Here is a 25,595-nt window from a genome sequence, read left to right on the forward strand (position 1 = left end):
TGTTGAGCATTGAAGCATTCTAGAATCTCCCTTAGAGGTAGGGAACTAAATCTAGAGTGTCCTAGGGTTTCCTTGGGCTCTAAGGGTGCCTTGGAAGGCTTAGGGAGGAAGTTAAGGGATTAGGGTTATCTAAGATACACCTGCCTTATCCTAAACATTCCTTATCACCTAGATAAACCCATATATGGTTGAATTTCATCCCATGCACTCCAAGAAAGGCTTAGATCCGATTTTTCACTTCCCTTCTCTCTCTCTCTCTCCCTCTCTCCATAGTAATCCTTGGTTGCTAGGTTTGTTTGTGAGCCATTATAGGCGCGACACTTGTGGCGCTTGCTACCAAAGTTCAAGATATTCAAGGATTTGATTGTAATTACAATATAATAATAAATGTGTGTATCCTAACCCTAATTATATATTAATTTTGAAAATTACATGTGCCTCCTAGGGTTTCTAGTTTTTGTGTTCAATGCTTGTATGTCTAATAGTGAAAACATAGATCCTCAAATTAGGGTTGCATGCACACATATGATTGTTTGCTATGTATAAAACCTATCAATGGTTATGTGGTATTTTGGGGAAACTCACTAAACTTTGTGCTTACAGTTTTATATCTAAATGTTTCAATTACTTCTGGTCCAAAGGGAAGGGTCCGGCTTGATCACACAACATCCCCTAGAGTTTTATTCTGCATTATCTATTTTGATTTACTTTAGTGTTTGACATTGGTTGACTTTTGAGCAAATGATTATATGGTTTTTGGTGGTTTAAAAGTGAAATTTTTACTAGTATTTTTGGGACATTAAATCAATCTTTTGCTTTACTCCTATGAAACCGAATTTGGTTCCTTGTACTTGATTATGAGAAGAATCGGAAAGCAACAGGGCAATATCCCTAAGGGGAGGTGTCGTATGTTCCTAATGTGGCTTCAAAGAATACACCATTCATCTGTGGGCGAGGATTCGATTGAAAAGAAACGATGATGGTTATGTGATTGGTAGATGGAAGGGTAAGCCAGTGACATTGAAAAAAGAAGTTGTATTTTCAAACCCTAAGCCGACTTATGGATGATAGTTACTAAGCCCTTGGAATTTCAACCAATACATATTAACCCTTTATGTTTTCCTAATATCTTCCAAGGCTTTGAAAATTCCCTCAACTTTTATTAAGCCCTTTGATTTTCAACAAATATCTATCAAGCCCTTCTATTTGTCAAATATGTACCAAGCCCTTTGAAGTTACACCTCATATTAACTTAGGCCTTGAAATCTACCCAATACTAAGAGAGTGTTTGGGATTTCATCTCAAAACAACTTATTGACTTATTGACTTTTTGAAAAGTTAATAAGTAAAAAAAAAAAAAGTGTTTAGCAAATAGAAAAAGATTTTTAAAACTTCTCTTTAACCCTTCAAAAAAATGAGATTTTAAGCCGTTAGAATTTATAGCTTTTCTAAACTCTATGACTTTTTGAGTTGCAAAAAGAAAAAGATTTTTAAAACAACTTCTCATTACCTTAAAATACTCTTAAGCTTAGACAAATAGTTTTTTTGAAAATAACTTATTGTTTATTGACTTTCCCCATCTCAAAAACAAATCAAAACATTTTTTTAACTTATTTCCTAACACAATAAGTCAATAAGGGATTTTGTCTAAAAAATCCTTTTAAAAATCAAAATGAAATCCCAACACCCTCTGAACTCTAAAAAAAACACCAAAATCTACAAGCCCCTAGAGTTTCAATAAAGAATAAACCCTTAAAAGATACCCTAAATATCTACGAAGACCTTCAAGTTTCAACAATTATCTACTACGACCGTAAAAAAATCTTCAAATATCTATAAAACCCTTGAAATCTCACCTAATATCTGCTATGCCCTTGAAATTCCCCCCAATACCCACCAAGCCCTTGAAAATTGAAGCCAATACCTGTTAACCCCTTCAAATTTCCACTAATATCTACCAAGCCATTGAAACTTCAAACCAAATGCAACATGTACTTAAACAACTCAATACAACATTCACCCAATATCCATCTATAAAGTCCTTCAAATTTCACAACTTAACTCAACTACTCAAACATAAATCAAACCTCTTCGTGTTAACAAATAATCATATATACAATTCCCTCCAACACAACAAATCTTTATTCAAAATGTTTCCAACCCTCAAATGTCATGAATTCACACTATCGTTTCTCAAAATTACAGCAATGCCCCTGCTTGGCCTCGTATACTCTACCCTGGTCTTGAACTTCTGCTTGAACAAACGTCCCGGACTATGCTTTCCATTTCCTCCTTCCTCATCTCCATCTTCCCCTTTTCTGCAAACATTTTGAAATCTTTTAAAATTATATGAATTGAGGCCTATTTTAAAGTTAAAAGGAGACTTACATATCAGAATCTTCTTTTGAGATCTCGACTTTACACATGGTAACAACTTCTTGTCGAGTTTCGGGAGAAAGTTTCATCAAAATTTTTGATACAATTAATCCATGTTTCTTTTTAAGCTCATCCAACTCTTTTTGTTGCTCAACCATTATTTGTTCAATTTTCTCCACAATCATATTCACATCATCATCACCATCATTATTTTCATCATCATCATCATCATCATCATTTGGAAATGGTTGGGTGTTTTCTTCTTCATCGATATCTGAAGGAACGGGTTTAAGTGGAGAGCAACCAGTTTTGGGTGCATCGCTCCAGTATCTCCTACCAGAAGGCAATCGTTCAAGAGATAAATGTCCAGGAGAAGCACCGGATTTATTGGTGGATGGGGAAGGAGAATCGTATTGAGGGTCAAGTTCATTGCCGTCATTGGAATATTCCGTTAGTGCCCAGTCAGGAAAACATGAACGGATTTCTGCTTCAATCATTTCGGCAATTACAGACACGTCTTGATCTGTTAAATCCAACTCTTCCACCATTTCTCTTGCAACTGCAGTTGGTGTGTCAGCCTCGATATCAAACGGGAAGTGGATATTCCGAACATTACCTAATTAAAAAAAAAAAAGTATATAATATAATCATTTGTTAAAATATAAAGAAATCTAAATGTTTTATTAATTACCTGTTACATCTTCTATACGTAGTTTCAAGAATACTGTATTTGGATCTCTGACTTGAGCCATCACTGTGAAATCCCTAGCAGTATCAGGCATAGAGTTTGGAGTTTCAACGTTCTCAGTGTCGCCACCTATACAAAACCATCACAATTACGTGCACAACAAGAGAAAATCAAATTTAGCCTCTTTTTTTTAGTTATTTTACAAAACATTAGCCAAAAAATAACTAAATTCCACAGTGAGGTTATTGCCAAATGCACTACTGCGAAATTGGTTCCTATATTTAAGGGATTTTTTTAATTTACTTATTTCACACCAGATTTTTTTTTTTGTACAATATCTCAACCTAAGACTTCGTTTTTTGCAATGTATACTAATTTTTTTAGTGGGGACAATACAAATAGTGCATTTCGCAACAAGCCATTGTGAAATTGGTGGATTTTTTAAGGAAAATGTGAAATGTTGATTGATTTTTTGGTAATTGGCTTGTATTTGTCAATTTCTGGCAGAAAAATATAAATTTAAGGCAAAATTGTAACCTGGATCAGGATCAGAGTGTTTTTGTTTATTTATGTTATTATAATCCTCATCAGCATAAAGAAAATTGTCCATTAACAGTTCCTTGGCGCTCAATCTATAAGACACTTTTGCAAGACATTTTTCGATAAATGATTTGATTTCAGGATCCTTCACTGTTGCTAATGAAGCCGGCTTCACACCCTAAAAAAAAAAAAAAAAAATCTCGAATCATCTTTGTAATTTTCAAAGATAAGAAAGAACATATTTGCAAGTAGAAGGTAAAAATTATTGATTTATGTGTAATCTCTGCAAACATTTTAATGAAACAATGTTTTATACCTCTATTCATTTAAGGGATAATTGCAAGAAATAACTTTTACTTATTTGTATATTATAGATAAAATGAATCACTTACAGATGTGACTTTCTTATATATTTGAGCAGCATTGGTGCATTCAACATATGGATACTCAAATGTCACCAATTCAAGTAAGCACATCCCAAATGCATAAATATCCACAAGTTCATTGTAATCCTCCTCATAAAGCTCTGGTGCCATGAACTCCGGAGTTCCTAAACACAAAACAATAATTCACTCACCATGGATGGTCACATGAAAGCATGAAAATTACAAAAATGCCCTGGCCTCACCAATGACACTGTGAGCAGAACGAGCTTGGCGAAGAATGGCAGCTAATCCAAGGTCACCAATCTTTACCTCTCCTTGATTTCCATTGACAAAAATGTTGTCACACTTGAGGTCTCGATGAATAACTGGAGGATCATGACTATGAAGATACACTAACCCCTCCAATATCTGTTTAGACCATTTCTTCAATGCTCTCAAATCTACATGCTTATGTTTATTTCGGTACCTACCAAAAATTTCTAGCATGATCTTATAACTACATGCTTATGAAAACCATAAATAATGGAAGCTCAGAAATGAATCAAAACATACTGTCTTAATGTCCCTGATGTGAAGATCTCAGTGATGAAGTTGACATGGTCGTTCTTTGTATCAACCCAAGAGTTGTAGAATTTGATGATGTTCTTGTGTCGAAGTGTTTTAAGCAAATGAACTTCAGAGTATAGACGCTCCAACTCCTCAGGGTTCCTCAAGAAATCAGAAATCCTTATTTGATTCCAAGCTACTTCAATTCCTTCCAGTTCATCAAATGCTCTATATCTAAATATCCCATATGCGATCAAGGATTTTACCATATAATCTATTTTATTGCTAGTAAATACTTTTAAACTTGAAAAATAGATAATTTTTGAGCCATGATATTTGGCTTCTGTCACAAACAAACCACAATTCTTGCAGAAATTCGAAGGTAAACGCAATGATTTTCAACAATGAGCTAATTTAGTGATTTGTTAATGGAACTAAGTTAGCACCAACAATGCTATATTTGTACTGCTTTACAAAGTTCAACCTAGTTCGCAATATTTCTTGTAATTAGGTGTAAAATTCATAGCAATTATGAAGTTGAGATATAAGTGGTTTGAGTTTGACATTGAATATCAAAAGGCAGCCTATAGCTAGCTTTTATTTGGAACGAAAGCGAGTGAAAAAGGATACACCTTTTTGCAAGCCCCCTTTCCTAGCACTTCCTTATACTGCAAATTACATCAATATAGTCATCCGAAATAACAACCAATATATCTAACAAACGTCAATAAAAACGATAAATTCTTTGTATGAAACGTGCTAACCCGTCCATAACGACCGGAGGGATCGATCTCAACGAACTCAGCATCGGAATCGTCCGCTTCGTAGTCTGAAGACGATTCCAATGGCATTTCTGTAAGATTCGTCGAAACCCTAACTGTTACGCACACGAAACCAGATCAATTCCAAAACTTGTGTAATTCCTTGGCTCCTTGTTTGGCGAACAATTCTGATTGGCAAAAGCTGCCTCCGGTGACTTGAAAATGAACCGAAGGTTTTCGATATAGAGATAAATGATGAAATGCATGCGCGAACGTTTCTATAGAAGACGTGAAGAGGTTGAAGACGACGTGAAGGAGGAGGAGGGAGTCGTTAGAGAGAACCAGAACCGGCGGAGGGACTCAACGGAAATAATATTCTTCTTCTTCACCGTATAATAAGAAAAACGACGGTTAAGTGACTTGTTTATTTAAGGAAGTTACTTAATTTTGTCAAAATATATAAGAAAATCATTTTTTTTTAACTTATAATTATATTATAAGTTGTTATAAAAATATTATATATCTAGGAAAGATGATAACATATCTCATGCACCATCAGAAGGGACATACAAAGTCTATTTTGTTATACAACTTGATGACAATGTCCTTACATAAATAATTCTAACTCTCCTAATAATTTGAAATCGGCATACTATATACTTAATCAAATAGACAGGTAGACGAATCCCTTTTGAAAAATAAAAAGAACAAAGAAATAAGAAAAAAATGTGAACATAAAACACCTTAATTAAACCGGTTGATCGGTTAAATTTACAATAAACTTGTAAGCTTATGACTTAATTAAGAAAAAAATATATCATCAAAATTGAAATTTTACATAAACTTAATGTTTTTTATTTGATTTATCTTATAAATAACTAATGGGTGTTATTAAACTACTATATTATTATAACAAAGTAAATTACATGAATTGTTCCTGCGGTTAAGATAATCTTTGCGTTTAGTTTTAGGGGTTTTTTTTTTTCACTTGGATTTATGTATTTAGCTTATGGTCTTTTTAGTTTTAATCTATTTGTTATACATGTCTCTACAAACAATAAGATTTTTGCTTATTGTTATTTACGAAAGCTATGTCCCAACAATGTAAATATACATTATTAAAAAAAATTGTGTACTTAAATAACGTTATATATACTTACCAGTAAATACTAAATAGTTATCTAGAACATATTTATTGGTTGTTTGTTGTTAACAATGCATTTATATTATACGTGTGTTGATGTCTTACAATTTAATATGTTTGCATCTACCTAATACGAATCATTTGTAAATCATTGTTCCTTAATGATAGATTGCATGCCAAAATAAATTATTTTTTAATTAATTGGTTTCCATATTAAACAATGTAGTTATTAGTAACTTTATAGTTTTTTTTAGTACGGATCATCCTAAGGTTGAAAGATATAGGATTCAAACTCTTTTTAAAATGATTAATTATCAAATAGCTATAATTAGTTGGGTTCCCATTAAAATTAATTGTTTTGTTTGGTATGTGATTTCCAATAAAGTTTCGGTGGCTAAAAATCTTAATAATAGAAGTGTTAATTTGAAGTCGGCGACTTGTAATTTAGACACTTGAATGGAGGAGGTTGATCATATTTTTTTCAAGTGCAACTTTTCAACACAGATATGTAGTTGGTTTATCACCTAGAGTGGGTTGTTAACAGGGGCGGAGCTACTATATAGCCCCGGGTAGTCTGGGCTACCTCTTCAATTTTCCCGTCAAATGTAAATTTCGTGTTTTTTTTATCGAAAATGCGTCACAAATCCGTCAATAATCCATCACAAAGTTTGTTAATTATAAATTTAGTGTAAATTCATCGGTTTAGTGATGATTTTGTAATGTAAACTTCCTTTGGAAATAATTTTTTTTTCTAGTAGTGCAACCCCTAAAGAATTTGTACAACCCATGCTTTTTTTTATGGATTTGTCATTTGTTGTTAGCTTCGATTCCTGGGGATAGATTGGAATTGTTTACGATGATGGCAACCCTGAGTTCTGATAAGAAGGAAAAATTCAAACTTACCATCGTCTGCTCTCTCTGGTTTGGTTAATCTAGAAGGCATGAAATTCTTTGATGTTTAACATTAAGAGATATTCTCCCTTAAAGTTAGCTGATGATATCCAATTAGTGTCGTTTAATTGAATTAAACATAGATCTTCTTTTAATTTCATTAGTTGGTTTGATTGGTGTATTAATACTTGTAATGCACGGACTATTTAATTTTATATAGCCTCTTGCTAGTTTTTCATACATCTGCCATTAAAAAAAACAAAGAAGAAAAAAAAAACAAATAAGTAAAAATAAAAAACAAACTAAGATTAACGTATCTAAATGACTAAATAGCTCAATAAACTAAATATTTATAATACATAATCATTAGAAAAACAAACTGAGATGTTGATGCATGCCCTTTGGTTCGAATCAATGGATACATTTACTTTCTCAAAGTTTATATTAATTAATGCACTTCACAATCTATTTTTATATTCTTTCATCCACACGCCCTTTTTTCGTGCAAAAGCGATACAAGACTTTTAAGTTTTACATATTTAAATAAAAAGGTAAATTGTATTTTTAAAAGTCAACGATTAAGATTGGTTGTTATTTATAACAAATTCCACCTGTCGTAAACGAACCAACGACCAGTCGATCAATTATTCCGTGCAAAATACATCTATGTTTACTATTTCATGGAACCAACAATTGCAAATAGAAAATAATCAATTTTGAATTTCATAACCAAACGACCAAATAAAGTTACAGTGTTGGGTTTCTTAGTAACCAAAGATTGAAAATCTTATACAAAACCGTATAATCCCTTCGCTTTTGGGTCTCAAAGACCAACACATTCCACCCAAATAGAAAAACACACACACACACATACATACACACATCGTCATCCGAGCATTAGTGTTGCAGAGTAGTGATACCCGATAACTCGACGTGTCGACCCAAGAAATTCATTATTCATTCGAACCAACCGAGGGAAATTAGATGTCCCACCAATGGCTAATAAGACTTCGTGAAAGAAGCCACATCGGAATTTAGAAACAAATGACCAGTTGCCTCCATAAACCTATCAAACAAATGGCATCTAATCGAATACATATTAACATCCTGATTAACCAAATTGTTATGAATAGGATCCTCCAACCCAAGATATTAATTTTTACATGGGTCACTCTATTCCACATTGTCTCTTGCCTTTCATGTCCACGATATATGAGAATTAATAGAACTTCTGGTCGAACCAACCAACTGTGTACTCTAAATTAGAATCAAGATCCTAACACCAAATGTTTTGTTGATAGGAGAGAGCAAAGGAATGAAGGGCCTCTTGAAGCTCTATTATCTGAGAAGATTTGACACCCATCCTTAATCTGGAAACGTCAATTCCAAGACTAACCACCATTTATGAATCGAATACTAACTATACAGTTTTATTAACTTCCAACAAAAACAATCTAGAAATTTTAACACATAGTTTTTATATGAATTGTGGTTTTATTTGCTAGCGATGAATTTGATATATATATATATATATATATGTTCTTTTACAAGCAAAGATATGATAATCCCGTGGGTATGTTATGCTTTGACTAAAGTATTAGAATCATACTAATTTAAGTAAGAAGTGTGTTTAATTATGCATTATGTAGAACTTAAATTTTAGTACCTTGTCTAAAATGGCACTTTAACAAAGTATCATAGTATCATGTCGCAAACCATTAAGTATGTGTGTAAACTACTGGTTAGGGTGTGTTCCCCAACATGAGAATAATAACTTATGAGGTATATATGTCTCATAAGAATTTGAAATGATTATATGACGTTATACATGTGTACAGGTGGTACAGCTTTTGGGTGGAAGTAATTACACCCAAAATGGTGACTTTCAACTTCTAGTAAAATTGATACAACTGTACAAATGAATTTCAAAAGCATACAAATATGTGTTGTAAATCATGGTACCAAATGACTTCTTATTTAAGTGACTAAAAGACGATTTTTGGCTATTTCGTCCCATTTCACTCGTGGGTATCACTACAAGAAAAATTCAATTTAGCTACGGAAAAATTCCATAGCAAAAAGTTGAAATTCCGTAGCTAAAATTGAATAACTACGGAATTTGCTACGAAAATTTTCACTTAGATTCCGTTGTTTTTTTCCTCGTAGCAAAATGTTTAGCTACAAAATTGTAGTTCCGTAGCGGTTTTGCTAAGACAATTTCTACGGTATCTATTTCGTTGCAAATTGAGTTCCGTAGCAAATTCTGTAACAATGTTTTTGTAGTAAATTCCGTAACAAATTTTCCGTAACCAATTCTGTAGCAATGTTTCCGTAGCAAATTCCATAGCAATATTTCTGTAACCAATTCCGTAGCAATGTTTCCGTAGCTAATTCCATAGCAATTTTTCCGTAACTAATTCTGTAGCAATTTAATCATTGCCAATTCCGTAGCAGTTTTTCCATATCATTATTCAGTAAATTTGGTTATTCAATTCGACTATTTATATCAATCTATAAAAATACAAATAATATAATACTGAAAGTAACAAAGTATTTTTATAGAAACCAAAAGAAATATGCAATAGATAAAAGAAATACATATTTCAAAAAAAAAGTACACATTTACACTCTGAACATCTTTTTCTTTCTGTGGATGATTTATAATTTCCTTTTTCTTTTTCACTTTTTATTTTACTTGACCACCATCTTCACCTTCACTATGTGTTTGACCTTTCAACAGCTTTCTTCTTTCAACTTTTGAAACATACGCTTTTTCACTCACTGTTCCTTCTCTTCTTCATTATTATTTTTAGATTTCATTTCTAAAGCATCAAGCCCGTATTTTTTCACTGATGTGGCACCATATTTAAGCTCAAGAGCTTTCTCAAGAAGATCTAAAAGTTCAGGAGACACAGTTGGAATAGAAACTTCTTGGGAATTGGTATTATTGATGCCAGAGGTGGTAATTTCACAAAGCGAACCGACTTCCGAGGTTAAATCCATTATTTTTTGGTTATTTGTTGATAAATTGGAAACATTTACGTGATATTCTGAATCGGGTGATTCGTTCTCAGAACCGGAATCGAATAATTCTTTGAAAGGCTCATTATCTTCGGAATCATTGATTCCGCCCTCTTCATCCCTTACTCTTCTTTCATTCATATGAGACCCCAGTGACGTTTCATCCAACCAAAATACAATGCCAAATCCCGGAAGATATTCACCACTAGCAGTTGTATTGCTGACCTGATGATGGTATACCAACTAGTAAAAATCTTTGAGTTTTATGCTTGACTATGGTAAACCTACATCATAATTCCCAAAATACCCTCTTAACAACATGCAAAATACCAAATTTAATAGTTTGTTGGTTGTTACTTACTCTGAAATATCCTGCTTGATTTAGTGTCAGAGGAGGTACAGGGTTATCAGGTTTGTGATTTTTAATCACAGTACTAGATGCTCCATGTAGTTCTGCATGGACATACCTATTTTTTTATCATCAAAAAGTTTAAAATCAACATAAAAATTTATCAACAAATAGCATAGAAACAATATATACTCACAAATCTCCTTTTGACATGTAACGTTTGACTATCATTTCATTTTGTTGAGCATCACATCCACTAATAAGCAAATAATTCTCATTTCTTATAAACCAATTGAACTTTTCAAACCAGTGCACTTTTCTTATCTATGAAATTGTTGCAACAAATATTTCCTGATGATTTCACCATAACCATAGTTAGTACAAAAAAATAGACTTACAGATTATTATAAATTACATGATGGTAATTTACCTGAGAAAGTTGTTGATGTTTCTTATTTTCAGTAGCCTTAAAGGCTTTTGCATGAGATGTAAGTGTCTTTTCTTGTTTCTTTTTTTGCTCATACCACATTCAAGCATTTGCATGTGCAAAAAGTGCTATATCGATTTCCACCTATTTTTTTTACTGAAATGTGCATAAAAATGCCATCATATGCTTTTGACATCTTTAGAAGTCTTGAAACTGATAATGGATTCAGTTATCAATTGTTACAACACCAATCTATATATATATATATATATATATATATATATATATATATATATATATATATATATATATATATATATATATATCCAGTGCAATTAATCCATTATACAGTTTACGGTAGTAAGAGATTCTTCATTAAAGCAAAATAATTCAGGCTCGAAAGGCTACTAAATAAGTAAATATTAATCTATCTAAATAATCTCATCATTCATAGACCGAAGAAGTGTTCAGTGATGATTAATGAAATCACAGGATAATAACATCGCTAAATTCATCGAACTTCTTAGATTTTTTCTCAAAACTTGAAATGAAATCCAATTTATATAAGATAAGAGAATAATACAGAAAAGGAATAGATCTTTGAATACCAATGCCTGGATCGGTATCAGTGATGATCTTATTAGAGTCCCCACCATTGCCATTCAACATCAGTGGTGCAGAATCCATGGTGCAGAATCCAAGAGAAATTAACCGGAAGAACGGGTGCAAAAAGAGTCGAACGGATGATTTAGGTTTGGGAATCTGTAGAGCGATTACTCTCCCAATTCCTTACAAGATTTATTAAACATATTATACTATAACATCGCCGAAGAAATTACATATTATAGCTTTATAACGACAACTTAATATGCAACATTTAACTCTTATTCAATGTGGATTGAATAAAAAATGATTGTTTAACAATTTTAACACGAATCCGATGTATAAACCTAACTCAATTAACTTATTAGACTACAATTGAAGTAATAGTGTGTGTGTGTGTGAGAGAGAGAGAGAGAGAGATAGAGATAGAGAGAGTACCATTGTAGCTTGAGGTCGGTGAGAATAGAACGATTACTAGATTGGATATGATGGATCAACTCTGCCCCTGCGCTCATAGGATGCTCTTTTTCATCCGAGATCGCCTTATGTTGCTTCCAAATGTGATATATATGATTTGGGGAAATGTTTCTGAAAGAGGGAAAATGGGGAACAGGGGAAGGGGGTATCTGTATTGACGTAATGAGCGTATGAGCGATGATTTGGGGAAACTGCATCATGTAAGTAATTAATCTTTTCTTAAAATGTATAAATTTTTATAAAATATATATAGTTTTTATTTATTTAAAGTAATACTGTATATAGCTAAATCATCCCGTATACTTACTATATTAACTAAAATAACTTATATGCTTAATCAAAATTACTAGTTTGCTATCCGAGATTATTTTGTATCATAACCTTTTTAAATTACCATGATATTTTTTTTTATATATAATATTAGTAGTTTCTCTTTAAAATAATTTTATATATTTTGCTACGGACACATACTTCGTAGCTACTTAACAACGGAATACATCGTAGCTAAATAGCAATGAATTTTAATTCCGTAACAGTTTTGCAAATTCGAAAACAACCGTATACACAAATAACTATGCTCAATAATTTCTTAACAAATTCTATAGTAAACTAGCTATATAATTTAATCGTGTGGCAAATTTTCGTAACAAAATAACTACCGGTTTCAATTTCATAGCCATCTTACTACGGATTTGGATATCGTAGCCAATTCTCTAGCCAAATAGCTACGAATATTAATTTCATAGCAAGTTTTGTAGCGAATTAGCTACAACAAAAATTCCATAGCATACTTTGTAGTAAAATAGTTACGGATTTCGAGTCCGTAACAACTATTCAAGGTTTAGCTACATAATGTAATTCCGTAGCCATTTCTATAGCAAATTACTTATGGCCAACCATTGTGTAGCATATTCCATAGTAAAATAACTACAGATTTTGATTTCGTAACAACTTTACGTAGTTATTTATGATTTAGCTACGGAATGCACTTTTGTAACTATTTCCGTAGAAAAATAGCTACGACAAGCCATTCTGTAACATATTTCGTAATAAAATAGCTACGAATTTTGATTCCGTAGCAACTTTCCGTAGCAATTCAAGATTTTTCTTATAGTGTATGCATGCGTGTTTATGGATTTGGAGCTAATAATATGTCTAGATGATTTGGAGAGGATATTTAACATATTATAGGTGGATTAGCATCCCCAAATCAATGCATAATCTTTAACTCGCCTTATTATGATGTTAAAAGCTAAGTTTTTTCAAATTAGAGGTTTTGGGGTGATAGACTAAAGAGGTGGGTAATACCAAATGCATGTGAAATGTATGAGCTATTGATGTATAATAATAAAGATAAATTGGGATTTTGAGTTGTAATCATTATTTTGGAGTGCATCTATGATTAGAATCCCAAATTAGAAAGGTTATGAGTAAACGTTTGGGTGTACGAGGTGAAATAAATAATTCACCATGGACAAAGCGATAAATAGAATATGATGTGTTTAATTAAAAATAATATAACACATATTTAGAATATAATGGATAATGATGAAGATTTTTGGTATTATTTTCCCATGAAACGTAATATTTCATTAATAAGAAATAGAGACATGATATAATGGGCTACAGTGGGCTATGAATACAAAATAAATATATACACTAGCATGCCCCCATAGTTTGAGTGGGAGGTCTAGAGTGAAAACTCAAACCAGATCGAAAGCTAGTAGCCTTTTTGCAAAAATATATGCATACTGAAGGGAAGAGGGAACATGGAGAACTGATCTGGCCAATTGCAACTTTATCTCAAACAAAGTGAATGTCAATTTCAATATGTTTTGTGTATTGATGTTGCATTGAAGTTGTAGACATATAAACCACACTGACATTATCACAATACACGATAGTAGCTTCGCCGAGAGGTGAGTGAAGTTCCCGTAGTAAGTTTTGAAGCCAACAAGTATTTGTCACTGCATTGGCAACACCATGATATTCAGCTTAGGTACTCAATTTAGAAATAGTGTTTTTTCGTTTTGATGAGCATGATAGAAGATTTTCACCCAGAAAGACACAGTAACCACTAGTGGAGCGTCATGTAACTGGCCACCCGCCACACTCTGTGTCAAAATAAGCAATTAGCCCTGATTTCGTGGAGCGGTGTAACTAAAGTCCATGATCTAAAGTGCCCTTAACATATCGCAATATGCATTTGAGAGCATGTAAGTGAGGTCTTGGGGATCATGCATGAACAGGCATATCTGATGGACAACATACGAAGGACCTGGTCGTGTGAAGGTTAGGTACTGAAGACTGCCAACAAGACTGTGGTATAGTGTAGGGTCGACAATGGGTGGACCCGAGAGATCGAGTTTGGACTGGGTGTCTATTGGTGTACGATAAGGATTGCAACTTTACATATTCACACACTCTAACAATTCCATCACATATTGCCAATAAGAGAGAAACATGTTGTTTTTATCTCTAGTTACTGCAATGCCCAAAAACATGATAAGTCACCACAGTCTCCCATAATGGATGGTAAGTTTGAGAAGTTGAGAAGAAGAGGTTGTCAAGATGATATTGTCAACATATAGTAATAAGTATGCTAAATCCTGCCCATGCTTGGAAATAAAAAGTGAAGATTCACAAAGACTATGCATAAAGCCAATAGAGGTGATATAGGTGGCAAAGCAATGGAACCAATCCCCAAGGGATTGTTTGAAACCATATATGGATTTGTGAAGTTGGTAGGCATAGTTCGGGCGTTGTGCATCTCAAAAACCAGGTGGCTGGTTCATGTATAATGTCTTATTTATCTGACTATGCAAGAAATCATTCTTGACAACAAGCTAGTGAATGGGTTAATTCCGTGATACCATAAGGCTAAGGACAATGTGTATGGTAGTTGGTTTGACAACAAGACTGAAGGTCTCATCACTGTCAATGGTCGATCTTTGGTTTTTTCCATTAGCGACCAAACGTTCTTTGTATCGATCCAAAGAACCATCTACACTACTTCTTTCTGAACAACCACAATGACCTAACAATATTAGCCCCATGAGCCCAAGGAACAAGTACCCAAGTTATGTTAGAAATAAGAGTATTATATTCATCTTGCATGGCATTGATCCAATTTATGTCCTAGGACGCTTAAATATGAGAACGAGGTAATAGGGATTCAGTTGTGATGTAAAGGTTTAGGCATTAGATTGGTTTGGTGATGTCATGTTCGCCACGGGTGAGGATAGGGTGAAAGGATGAGATATTATAAAAATAGGAGGGGGAGATGGAGGAACACTGGGATGGTAAAGGGTGCCCTTGGTTGTGGAGGGCTTGGGGTGAGAGGTGGTCTTGGGTTGGCTACTTGATTTGGGAAGGGGATTTGGTGGTGATTGAAGTTTGAAGGAAATTTCTAGATATGAAAACGTCGGTTGTGGAGCTGTCTAGGAAGGTGTAGGAAGGAGATTGAGTGAGTGTCATGGAGTGGAAGGGAAAAGAGGTTTCATCAAAGTGCACGTGGAGGGAGATGATAATTTTGCGTGTATCAAGGTTGAAACATCTAAGATCTCGATGGTTTGTGGGGTAACCTAGAAAAACGCATAGTGTAACATCCGGACTTTCAGGTATATTATTATTGTGTTTAATTTTGAGATTTATGGAGTGACTCGACGAGTTATGAGTCCAACTCGTCGAGAAGAGTCGAGTTGCCTGCGTGAAATTAATGAATGGACTCGATGATTCAGAGAGCCGACTCGTCGAGTAGGTGTTGGGCAGAGAAACCCTAATTTCCCGGGGTTGGGGCCTATATAAGGGAACTTATGCCCCCATTTCTGCCTCACCAACTACCTAACCCTTCTGTGTGAAACCCTAAATGAGTGTAGTGAGCTAAGAGAGTCTCCAAGCTAACCTTGAAGGATGCTAGTGCATCTTTGAGGAGGAATAGGAGTATATTCAGCAAGAAAAAAGAAGGAGTTGTTGGGGTTCAGGCCATTTCGTCAAGAGCTTCAATAAGAAGGTAAAAAGCTTGAATCTTTCCCCTTTACTTGGTTAGATCTCATGAGTTGAGAAGTTAGGATTTTCATCACATATTATTTGGGACTTCGAGAATACTAAGTTATCTAGAGGTTTAAACCTCAGATCTGGACCTTGTGAGGTCCCTAGAGCCTAAAAGTCCCAACTTTATTCATTTGTATGAGGAGTATGGTGTTTAACACCTTATGAGAACATGTATTGGTAGATTAGAGCAAAACCACCATGCATGAGTGTAAAGATCGAAGCTTTACGTGACAATCGAGCCTTAGGATGGTAGATCTAGTGTTTGGAGTGATAGATTTTCCTTAAATCGTCTGAATGAGAAATCAAATCGAAGGGACTCGCCGAGTCCATGGCCTGACTCGACGAGTCGATGAGGGTTTGTCCTGATGAGCTTGATCATGCGATAACCAAAGCCCACCCCAAAATGCATAGAAAGCTCAAAACCAAAAATGGCAATCCAAAGCCCAAGACAAAACCAACAAAAGCCCAATATGGCCCAACTTCCAAATTGGGGCTAAAATTCTCAAGGGACCTATACCAAGAAAGTCCTCAGTCTAACCATGGCCCAAAAACAGAAGCCCAATGGACCAACAAGGCCTAAAATCAAAAAGGCCTAATAATGTTGAATTGGGTATTACACCTAGCGTACTCAAGATGTAGCTCCACGTACACAGCCTCAAAGTACAAAGTACAATTCATTTATGCACAAACTCTGCATTATGCTAAGCGTACACTTACGTACACCCAGCGTACTCCTTAGACCCCTTTTTCACTCCAATAAGCCCTTAATTGTTTAAGACAAAGTGCCAAACTCTCATATATGGTTCTATAAGACTACTTATCACGTAAATTTGGCAACTTTACGTGCTTGCATGGCAAAAAGGGACTCAAAAGCTCAATAAGGACTTAACAAAGTTCTTAATGCTTGCATAGACCAAAATACACTATAAAGCTTGCATTTTTATGAACCTAGGGACTAAATGGAGCTAAGATCTAGCATCCATTGCTTTTGGAGTAGATCAAAAACCCATCTTTAACACAAAGACTCCAAAAAGCACAAAATACTCCATAAACTAGATCTAGCACATAAGATCACCAAGGTATACACTTTATACCTTCAAGATGTAGATCAAGATGCAACAAGTCTGGATACAAAAGCATTAAGTAATTCCACACTTCTCCAAGAAGCTCCTTCTTCTTCTATGAACACCAAAAACATGAAATAACACCCAAAAAATCAAAAACCACTCAAATGGGGGCTAGGGTTTCATTTATAGGGTTTAGAGGAATGAAGGTTGAAGATATTAGGGTTAGGTGATGATATAAGGAGTTTAAATAAGGTCCAAGACCCTAAAATAGGGTTTGGGACTGACTGGAGTACGCCAAACGTACTTCTTGTACGCCATGCGTACTCAAAAGGATAATCACGACCATTTGGCCTAGTATGCCATGCGTACACTCGTGTATGCTCCACGTACTTGGTGAAACCCTAATTTTACTAATCTTTCGAAGGCCACAACTTATTCATTACAAGTCCATTTCTGACATTCCTTATATCCACAAAAAGGTAACGAGAAGCTCTACAATTTTGTCAACTTATACCAGCTTTAAGACCTTCCAAACAAAAATCCAATTTCCATAAAAGCCCGAACCGAAACTTTACTGAAATACCCCTAGGCTCCAAAACACAAATCGAACACCCGGATCACCTCAGTTACATTACTCGCACCCAAATGGGTATAGATCTCACCTTTCCAAAGGCCCTAAGCCTTATGAGGACCGATCTTCGGGCCATATCCTCGAATTAGGAATCAATTCGGAATAGGGTGTTATATTAGTCGATTGATGTGATGTGGTAGAGTGTGTTGTGTTAAATAATGCTCCAAAAAAATACACAGTTGAAATGTAGTGATATGCAAGAAGATATTATGCAAGAATCTATCATAACTCCTAAGTAGTAGCTCAAGAATCCAATCTTCGAACCATGCGATTGAAATCCATCTTCGCGATTAGATTCAACATACTCTTTCTTTAAGTTTCCTTCCCTTTGTTTGATCCTGCCAAACACCAAATGTAACCGAGTCACATTTTGTATTAAGAATCATCAATAAGGAACTTAACAGAGTTAGATAGTGGACTTACCTGAAGCAGAGTCAAACCTTTTTGATTTTTCCTTTTCTCTTAGATCTTTCAGGTAGTTAGGGCAGTTTCGCAACCAATTCCCCTTCTCTTGACAATGAAAACATATAGACTCTTTGGGAATGGTACACGGGACTATCATAGACTTAGCTTTTCCCTTTACCTTTTGCTTAACCGGGTTGACCAAGGCCGATCCTTTTCTATTGGGAAGATAAAGGTTTTCTAGACTTCCAATGTTACCATTGTCAATATCCATGGAGGTTTGAGAAATAGACCTTCCACCCATATTTGCTTGACTATTGTGCCACATCATTTCTAACTCAGCAGCAACAAGCAAATAAGATAGATCTATTAGGGTCATGTCGTGATCTGTCACGTAGTAGTTCTTAATAAACTCACTATATGACTCAGGAAGTGACTGAAGAAACCAGTCAATAGCCAACTTCCTTAGGATAACGACACCCATCATTCTCAACCTGTCAATGTGTGACTTCATTCCTAAGACATGAGTGCACACAGGTCTTTTATCTTTATGTTTCATTGCTAGTAGGGCTTGAGTGACCTTGAATTTTTCTAGTCTTCGAGCATGTGGGTCATGGAAAATAAATGGAGGAGGTGGAGGTAGAGAAGTATGATTTCCACGAGACTTGGGAAGATCATAGTTGTCTAAACCAGACATCTACAATGGGAGATATTCAAGTTAGTTGATTTAAGTCCTTAATATAACACCGAATATGAAATATTAAGGCTAGGACCCAACACAATATTTTATAACTTAGAAAGGGATGTCGTAATCCAAGCTATAAAATATTTGAAGGTAGGTGAATGACGATTCTCCAATTTCCACCATGAAAAACGAAATAAATTATTAGGTTTTAATTGGTTTTGAAACTCCTAGATTCTTTGAGATTCATTGAATTTTTCAATGGCATGTTTCAATCTCGAGTGTGCCCTTCAGGTTTTGTGACTGGGATGCCGAGGATCACAAAACAAGGTGTGAAGTAACCATGCAAATTACTTGGTACCCTTAATTTTTACCCCTCAATCGATGTGTCGGTTAACCACACGCGCTCCATCGATACTATGATAAACATTAAGTTACCCTTTGCCTAGCCATACATGCTCCACTAACCGACTTAAGCAAAGTGTAAAGTGTAATTTCATAGGTTAGCAAATTATTCACATTTTTCCTAAAGTAACTAAGATTGGTAATTTATAAAAACATTTAGTGACTTTATATTCATCATACTTTTAATGAAGATTTAAAGTCCTTGTCTTACCCGTTCGGCTAACGGCCCTCCACCGATTAAGGAAGCGGTGGGTGAGAGTGGACACCTATTAAGCTGTTATTTTATAGGCAGCAACCTTATACCCCCCCCCCCCCTTTATAGGCCGACTTCGTGAATGAGGCCTACTAACGGTAAAACGACTTATTCTTATACATATATAATTACTATTAAACTATAATATTATAAAGTATAAGGGTTGAATTTGAACTTTTAAAATTCTAGGGGTTGGAACTAAAGTTTTTAAAGTGACTTTACATGCTCCAAAACTTGAGGGAAAGTTTTGTAACTTTCAAAACTTTTCATCTTTCATAAATTATGAGTTAAATGGTTTCTTAAAATGAGAGACTTTTCATTTTATGTAACCTATGTGTTTTTTTTAATGGACTTTAAAAGGATGACTTTGGTAATCCATAACTTGAGGACAAATTATGGATTCCATTAAAACACATAATGATCAAGAATTAAATCAAGCAAGTTACAAATAATTCCTATGATCTTCTAAACTCATAAGTTCATGAACATGCATATCAATAATTTCAAGAATCATAAAATTAACCATATAAAACTTGAAATTTTGATAATAGCTATTGAAAATGGATTAGCATAACCATTACACCATCTAAAACAAGTTTTATAAGACCAAAACAGTTTAGGGTAATGTTCCTAGTCTATTTCCAGCAGCAAAACTCGAAAATCTGCATTCTGGGGCTCCTACTCGTCGAGTGCACGAACCTACTCGACGAGTAGGATGAATTTAGTCATGGACTCGTTGAGTCCCCCCATGGACTCGATGAGTTCATGTTACAGAGTGCAGAAAAACTGAGTTTTTTTTTCACAATTTTGCATCATGTATCAAACAAACAAGTCTAGTCTTTGATACCACTGTTGGGTTTTGAGCATTCTAACACTCCTAAGGTGTACATGCAACCCTAGAAACCTTGGATCTATGTTTTACTATGATACATGCAAAATTGATTTTTCAAGGTTCTTAACCTATTTAGCATACCATGGGGAACTTTTAAACATAAATGGTAAAAGAAGAACATACCTTTTGTCGTTTGGATTCCTTGAGAACCTTGTGAGCCTAGCACCTCAAGTGTGATGCCTCAAATGTCTCACACAACACTACAAATCTTGGAATAGACTTGAGAGAAGTTCACTTACACCTCAAAATCGGCTAGCCCTCTATCTTGTACAAGTAGTGCCAATTTTGCTAGACTAGGGGTCTTTATATAGTTGTGGCACAAGTAGAGTTACACCATGTAAACCCTAATTGTCATGGCTTTTCATATTCCATGATCCATGGGTTTGTAACCTCCATGGATTATCCATGGAGCACTTTATGGGTTTTAGCTCAATCCATACAAACCATAGATCATTAGCTCACTATATAAGAATAGATTATTTACACAATCAACCCCATATATTTAATTAGTCTCTTTTTGATCACTTAATTAATTTCAAATCAATTCTTTGATCAATACTAATTAAATAATATTATTAATATATCAGAACTTATAATATATTAATAATCCTTAAGTGTCCTTTCTCTCATTTAGTCTATCCAAGTGTTGCAATGCCATGCAACCTAAATGGACTATGCCAACCGGGTCAAGTACATCCCAGAAATAGTTATGAACTTAGACACCTAATCCAACAAAAAGATCAAAACTTTCCTAGTCCATGAGGTCCTAGTAAACATTCTAAACTGATCAAAAGGTGTGGGAGTCCAGATCTAAAACATATAATGTTCTTGGGAACTTGGAGAGTAATAAAGTTGCAAAATTTATTCCCAACTCTCACTCAAAATTCATTAAAATGGACCAAAACACTAAATACACTTAGATCCAAAGATGAATTGCAATAAAGCTTGGAACTTTATAACTTACAAAGGTCTAGAAGGTAGATGAAAGTTGAGATCTTCAATTACCAAGCTTCAAGGATCAATCTTGCATGAAAACATTACTAAAAAACCACCAAAAAAATCAAAAAATGGATGAGAGAGGAGAAGGGAGGCTCAAATATTTAAAATGGAGGCTAGGATTTCTCCCAAGAGGTTCTAGATATGATGGGGGCTAAGAAAATACCCTAGAATATGAATCCTTACATTTAAATACCTTGAAAACACTAAAAATTTGGTGGCTCTGGCCTGGACAATTCTCATGTCGTGAGAATATATTCACACCTCGTGAGGAATCTCACGTCGTGAGAATTACTTCACACCTCGTGAGAATAGGTTTTCACCGAATTTCAGTCCAACTTCAAACAGTCATAACTTCTTCGTTTCAACTCCGTTTTCGGCGATCTTTATATGCACGGAAATGTATTGACGAGCCCCACAACCATATCTAATTACTTTTGACTTAAAACACAACTAACTAAAATCCTTAATTCATGAAAGAATTTTGAAACATCACTTTTCCCGTTTTACCCTTTGACTCCAAGACACGAACCTTAATCACTTATTCAACATTGTCATCATCCAATAAGGTATAAACCTCATTCTCTTGAAGCCCAAGGCCTTTAATTGATCCATTTATTGTCCAAAATCGCAGAAGAAAAGACTTCTAGAAATAGGATGTTACATAAAAATTACATTAAGGATGTATGAGAAGATAACAGATGTAATGAGTTGAAGAGCATTGGAGAACTTGCCAAAAGATGGTCGAAGAATAGAAGCATATGATATATCCTAAGGTTTATCTCCTCTTGAAACTTGCATTGATTTTACACATTGCAACAAGTGTAACATCCGGAATTTTAGGTATTATATTTATTCGTTATATTTCAAGTTTTGTGGAAGAACTCGGTGAGTTGGTGCGTAGACTCGCCGAGTAGAGACGCGAATCATTATCCGGGTGGATGGATGGACTCGGCGAGTCCATGCTGTTTAATGAAACCCTAATCCCTCGGGTTTGGGGCCTATTTAATGGGCCTTATGGCTGTCATTTGCGACTACCAGACCCCAGGGAGAAACCCTAAGTGAGCTAGAGCGATTGTGAGAGGGAAGGAGCCATTTCTTGATCTCTTGTTGGTGTTTTTGCAAATAGAAGAGGACCAAGGCAAGAGGAGGCTGAAGAGGGTGCTAATCCAGTGACTCCAGGGCTCAAAGACTTCATTTTGAGGTATTCATTCGACCATTCTTCAGTTTATGGTGTAATTCCTAGAGTTAGGGCTTTTTAGCCCTTTTTAGAGGAAGATTGTTGAGTAATTGGTCCCTTCTCGTGTTGGTGTTGTTGAGCATGGCATGAACTCGCTGAGTCCCAAGAACAGACTCGGCGAGTAGTATGAAGGTTACCCATTAATCATTCAGTGAATGGGCTGCCGAGTTAGGGGATGACTTAGTGAGTCAGAAGAGGATTAGAGGACTGAAGTACAAGGCTGTACTCGCCGAGTTGTTCTTGAAACTCGGCGAGTTGAGTCGGGGTGGCCCCTCGATTCATGCCTGAGGTGACTCGTCGAGTTTAGGGAGGGACTCGACGTGCCAAGCGGGACAAAGAGTTAGGAGTCATGTGTGTACTCGCCGAGTCACCGGAGTGCACTCGGCGAGTTGGGTCAAAGTTTGACCGTTGACTTTTGTTGACTTTTAGGGTTTGGTCAACAATGGAGTCCTTGAGTCATGAGGGGGGTAAAATAGTCTTTTACCCTTCTGAGGGTGACAATAGAGGGTCGAGTCTAGCCTCGTGTGTTATATTTATGAGGATATTTACTTTGTGTGAATAGGCGGAGGCTAGGCAATACTTCTACCGAGTCAGGGATTTACGAGAGTTTGAGGTGAGTCTTCTTACTATACTTTACCTTGAGTAGGTAATCAGAGTTATGTGATACAGTGTTGTATGCTATATATGTGTTATGTGTTGCACTGTGTTGTTCTATGTGATTTATGCTGTGCATGTTACAGAGTTAGAACCGGAAGGTTCACAGAGATAGAACCTGAGGGTTCACAGAGTTTGGGTGCACGGACCCACAGAGTTATAGCCTCGAGTGGCTAATATGTGTTATATATGGTATTTTGGGGAACTCACTAAGCTTCGTGCTTACAGTGTTATGTGTTATGTGTTTCAGGTACTAGTGAGGATCGCGGGAAGGCGCCGACTTGATCAGTACACACACGAGATTTTTATGCTATGAGATCTTGGGATTGATATATGTTATGAATTGAGTTTTAGACAATAATTTTTTTATGAGTAATGAATGAATTATGTTTTTATAAAATGCGAAAAATTGTTTTGAAATTTACGGTGTTACAACAAGTGTGGAACGTTCATTTTTGGCAATGAAGTTGGTCAACACTGATGTACACAACAAAATGGGTGATCAATTTAAGTTATACTTCGGTGTCATATATTGAAAAAATGTTTTAGAAAGTATTAGTAATGATATACTTGTAAAAATATATCAAAATATAAGACCTCATCAGATACAATTGTAAGAACTTTAGATCTTTTTTGCTTTATATGACTCGACCTGATCTGAACTCGCAACTAGTAGTATTGTTTATTTATTTTTTTTTATTTTCTATTTGTTTCACTTAAATAGTGAACCACATGGTTTTACATTTTACACTCGCCACTGTTTGAACCAACAACAAATTGAAAAATATCTTTTGAAATTGTCGTCCCTTGATACAAAACTCAGCATGGCAAGCTTAACTAGGTTTTGAATTTCATTTAGTAATAAAATGCTAAGATATTTTGAAAATTTAAACTAATAATTTAACATTTGGCATATTTATATGACTACCATATATCTATTATTTAATGAACACACAAAGTCTTTATAGTAAAGGGATAAAGAGAATTTAACAAGTTCATATACTTAAGAAATAATTAAAAAAGTTCGTAAAACAATAATTAAAATTTTTGGGCCCTATTTCGGGTCAAGCCCATATATAGACATAAAGAAAACATCCTTTTGTCATACATAATACTTTACAATCTATAAATAATGGCCCAAAAACAAACACACATCGTCCAAACAACAAAATAATGTCATTTTAATTATTATTAAATGACATTTTTTTCCTTTATAATCACGTAAATGTCATCTGTAATATTCCAAATTGTTAAACATGATTTTGAGTGAAACTGTTCAAAATCCAATTAATAATAAGTTTTGTAAAGATTTCCATTTCAATTCGTTAAATATGATTTGGTAAATAAGTGTCGACAATATGTTAAAACCAATTATAACTTATCAAATATGATTTGTTAATTTGTAGCGAACCTCACCTAAACTAGACCTCACAACAAGATTTCGACGCTCAACCCCCGCCTTCCAGGGTCGGAGTGGATGAATAATTCCAAAACTCTGCTACACAGATATAACACTCAGCTTTAGTAGGCTCTCAACCCTATAAATTTCGTTCATCACCAAGGTTCCATGAAAGCTATTCATTCAAAACTTTCAATCCTATATTCACCTCTCAATCATTACTCATACTAACTTAAGAAATCCATATAGACAAAGGTAATTAAGATCCAACAAACAAAAAGAAGTAAACCTACTTGAAAGTGATGCACATGGTTCTGGTCCCTGACTCCACCATACACACAAACACACACAATGCACCATGTGGACAAACCTGGTTGCAAGCATATTATTAGTATTTATGAATGTAGTTCGTACCCAAAAAGAATTATTGATATGATAGTTTGGCTATCTTCGCTTTCAACTTTGTCCAATGCCTTTAATGCCCTAACATTGGGTGAATACATGTCCTCATCAAACCACTAGCTTAATCCATTATCAGAAAACACCACGATATCACAAACGACAATACCAATAAATGACATGACAATCTACCACTATTTGAATTATGCCACAAAGCGACACCGAATGGTTTGTTTTTCAGTGAGTTGAACTTTAATTCACATTTTTATTGTATAAAAATTAATTGTGTGAGTTTGAACGTAATTTTATTTTC

General features: G+C 34.8%; 1 protein-coding gene and 1 pseudogene across 3 annotated transcripts; both read right to left on the minus strand.

The window, feature by feature from the left end:
* Positions 1–1,972: 1,972 nt before the first annotated feature.
* Positions 1,973–5,824, minus strand: LOC111913578 (probable serine/threonine-protein kinase WNK3; annotated as a pseudogene).
* A 4,012-nt stretch (positions 5,825–9,836) lies between these two features.
* LOC122195852 (uncharacterized) lies at positions 9,837–25,243 on the minus strand. 3 transcript variants are annotated; one of them, XM_052769501.1, is made up of 5 exons: positions 25,177–25,243; positions 11,133–11,285; positions 10,899–11,053; positions 10,715–10,820; positions 9,837–10,578 (listed from the first exon to the last, which is right to left on the minus strand). In XM_052769501.1, the coding sequence occupies exons 3-5, from the start codon at positions 10,931–10,933 to the stop codon at positions 10,111–10,113; spliced, it is 609 nt and encodes a 202-aa protein (XP_052625461.1). In that variant the 5' UTR covers positions 10,934–11,053; positions 11,133–11,285; positions 25,177–25,243; the 3' UTR covers positions 9,837–10,110. The 3 variants fall into 3 exon arrangements, 2 of the variants coding, with proteins under 2 accessions (XP_052625461.1, XP_052625460.1); XM_052769500.1 differs by lacking the exon at positions 25,177–25,243 and having other exon boundaries at positions 11,133–11,335; XR_006186796.2 differs by lacking the exon at positions 25,177–25,243 and having other exon boundaries at positions 9,841–10,637; positions 11,133–11,335.
* Positions 25,244–25,595: the final 352 nt, after the last annotated feature.

Source organism: Lactuca sativa, chromosome 1, assembly GCF_002870075.4.
Source record: "Lactuca sativa cultivar Salinas chromosome 1, Lsat_Salinas_v11, whole genome shotgun sequence".
In the NCBI taxonomy this organism is placed as follows: domain Eukaryota; kingdom Viridiplantae; phylum Streptophyta; class Magnoliopsida; order Asterales; family Asteraceae; genus Lactuca; species Lactuca sativa.

Coding starts and splice junctions, on each gene's coding strand:
- LOC122195852 (XM_052769501.1), bottom strand. CDS start 10,933: ATGATAGTCAAACGTTACATGTCAAAAGGAGATTT. Junction 10,821..10,898: donor TACATGTCAAAAGGAGATTT/GTGAGTATATAT, acceptor ATAAAAAAATAG/GTATGTCCATGCAGAACTAC. Junction 10,579..10,714: donor ATCAAGCAGGATATTTCAGA/GTAAGTAACAAC, acceptor TACCATCATCAG/GTCAGCAATACAACTGCTAG.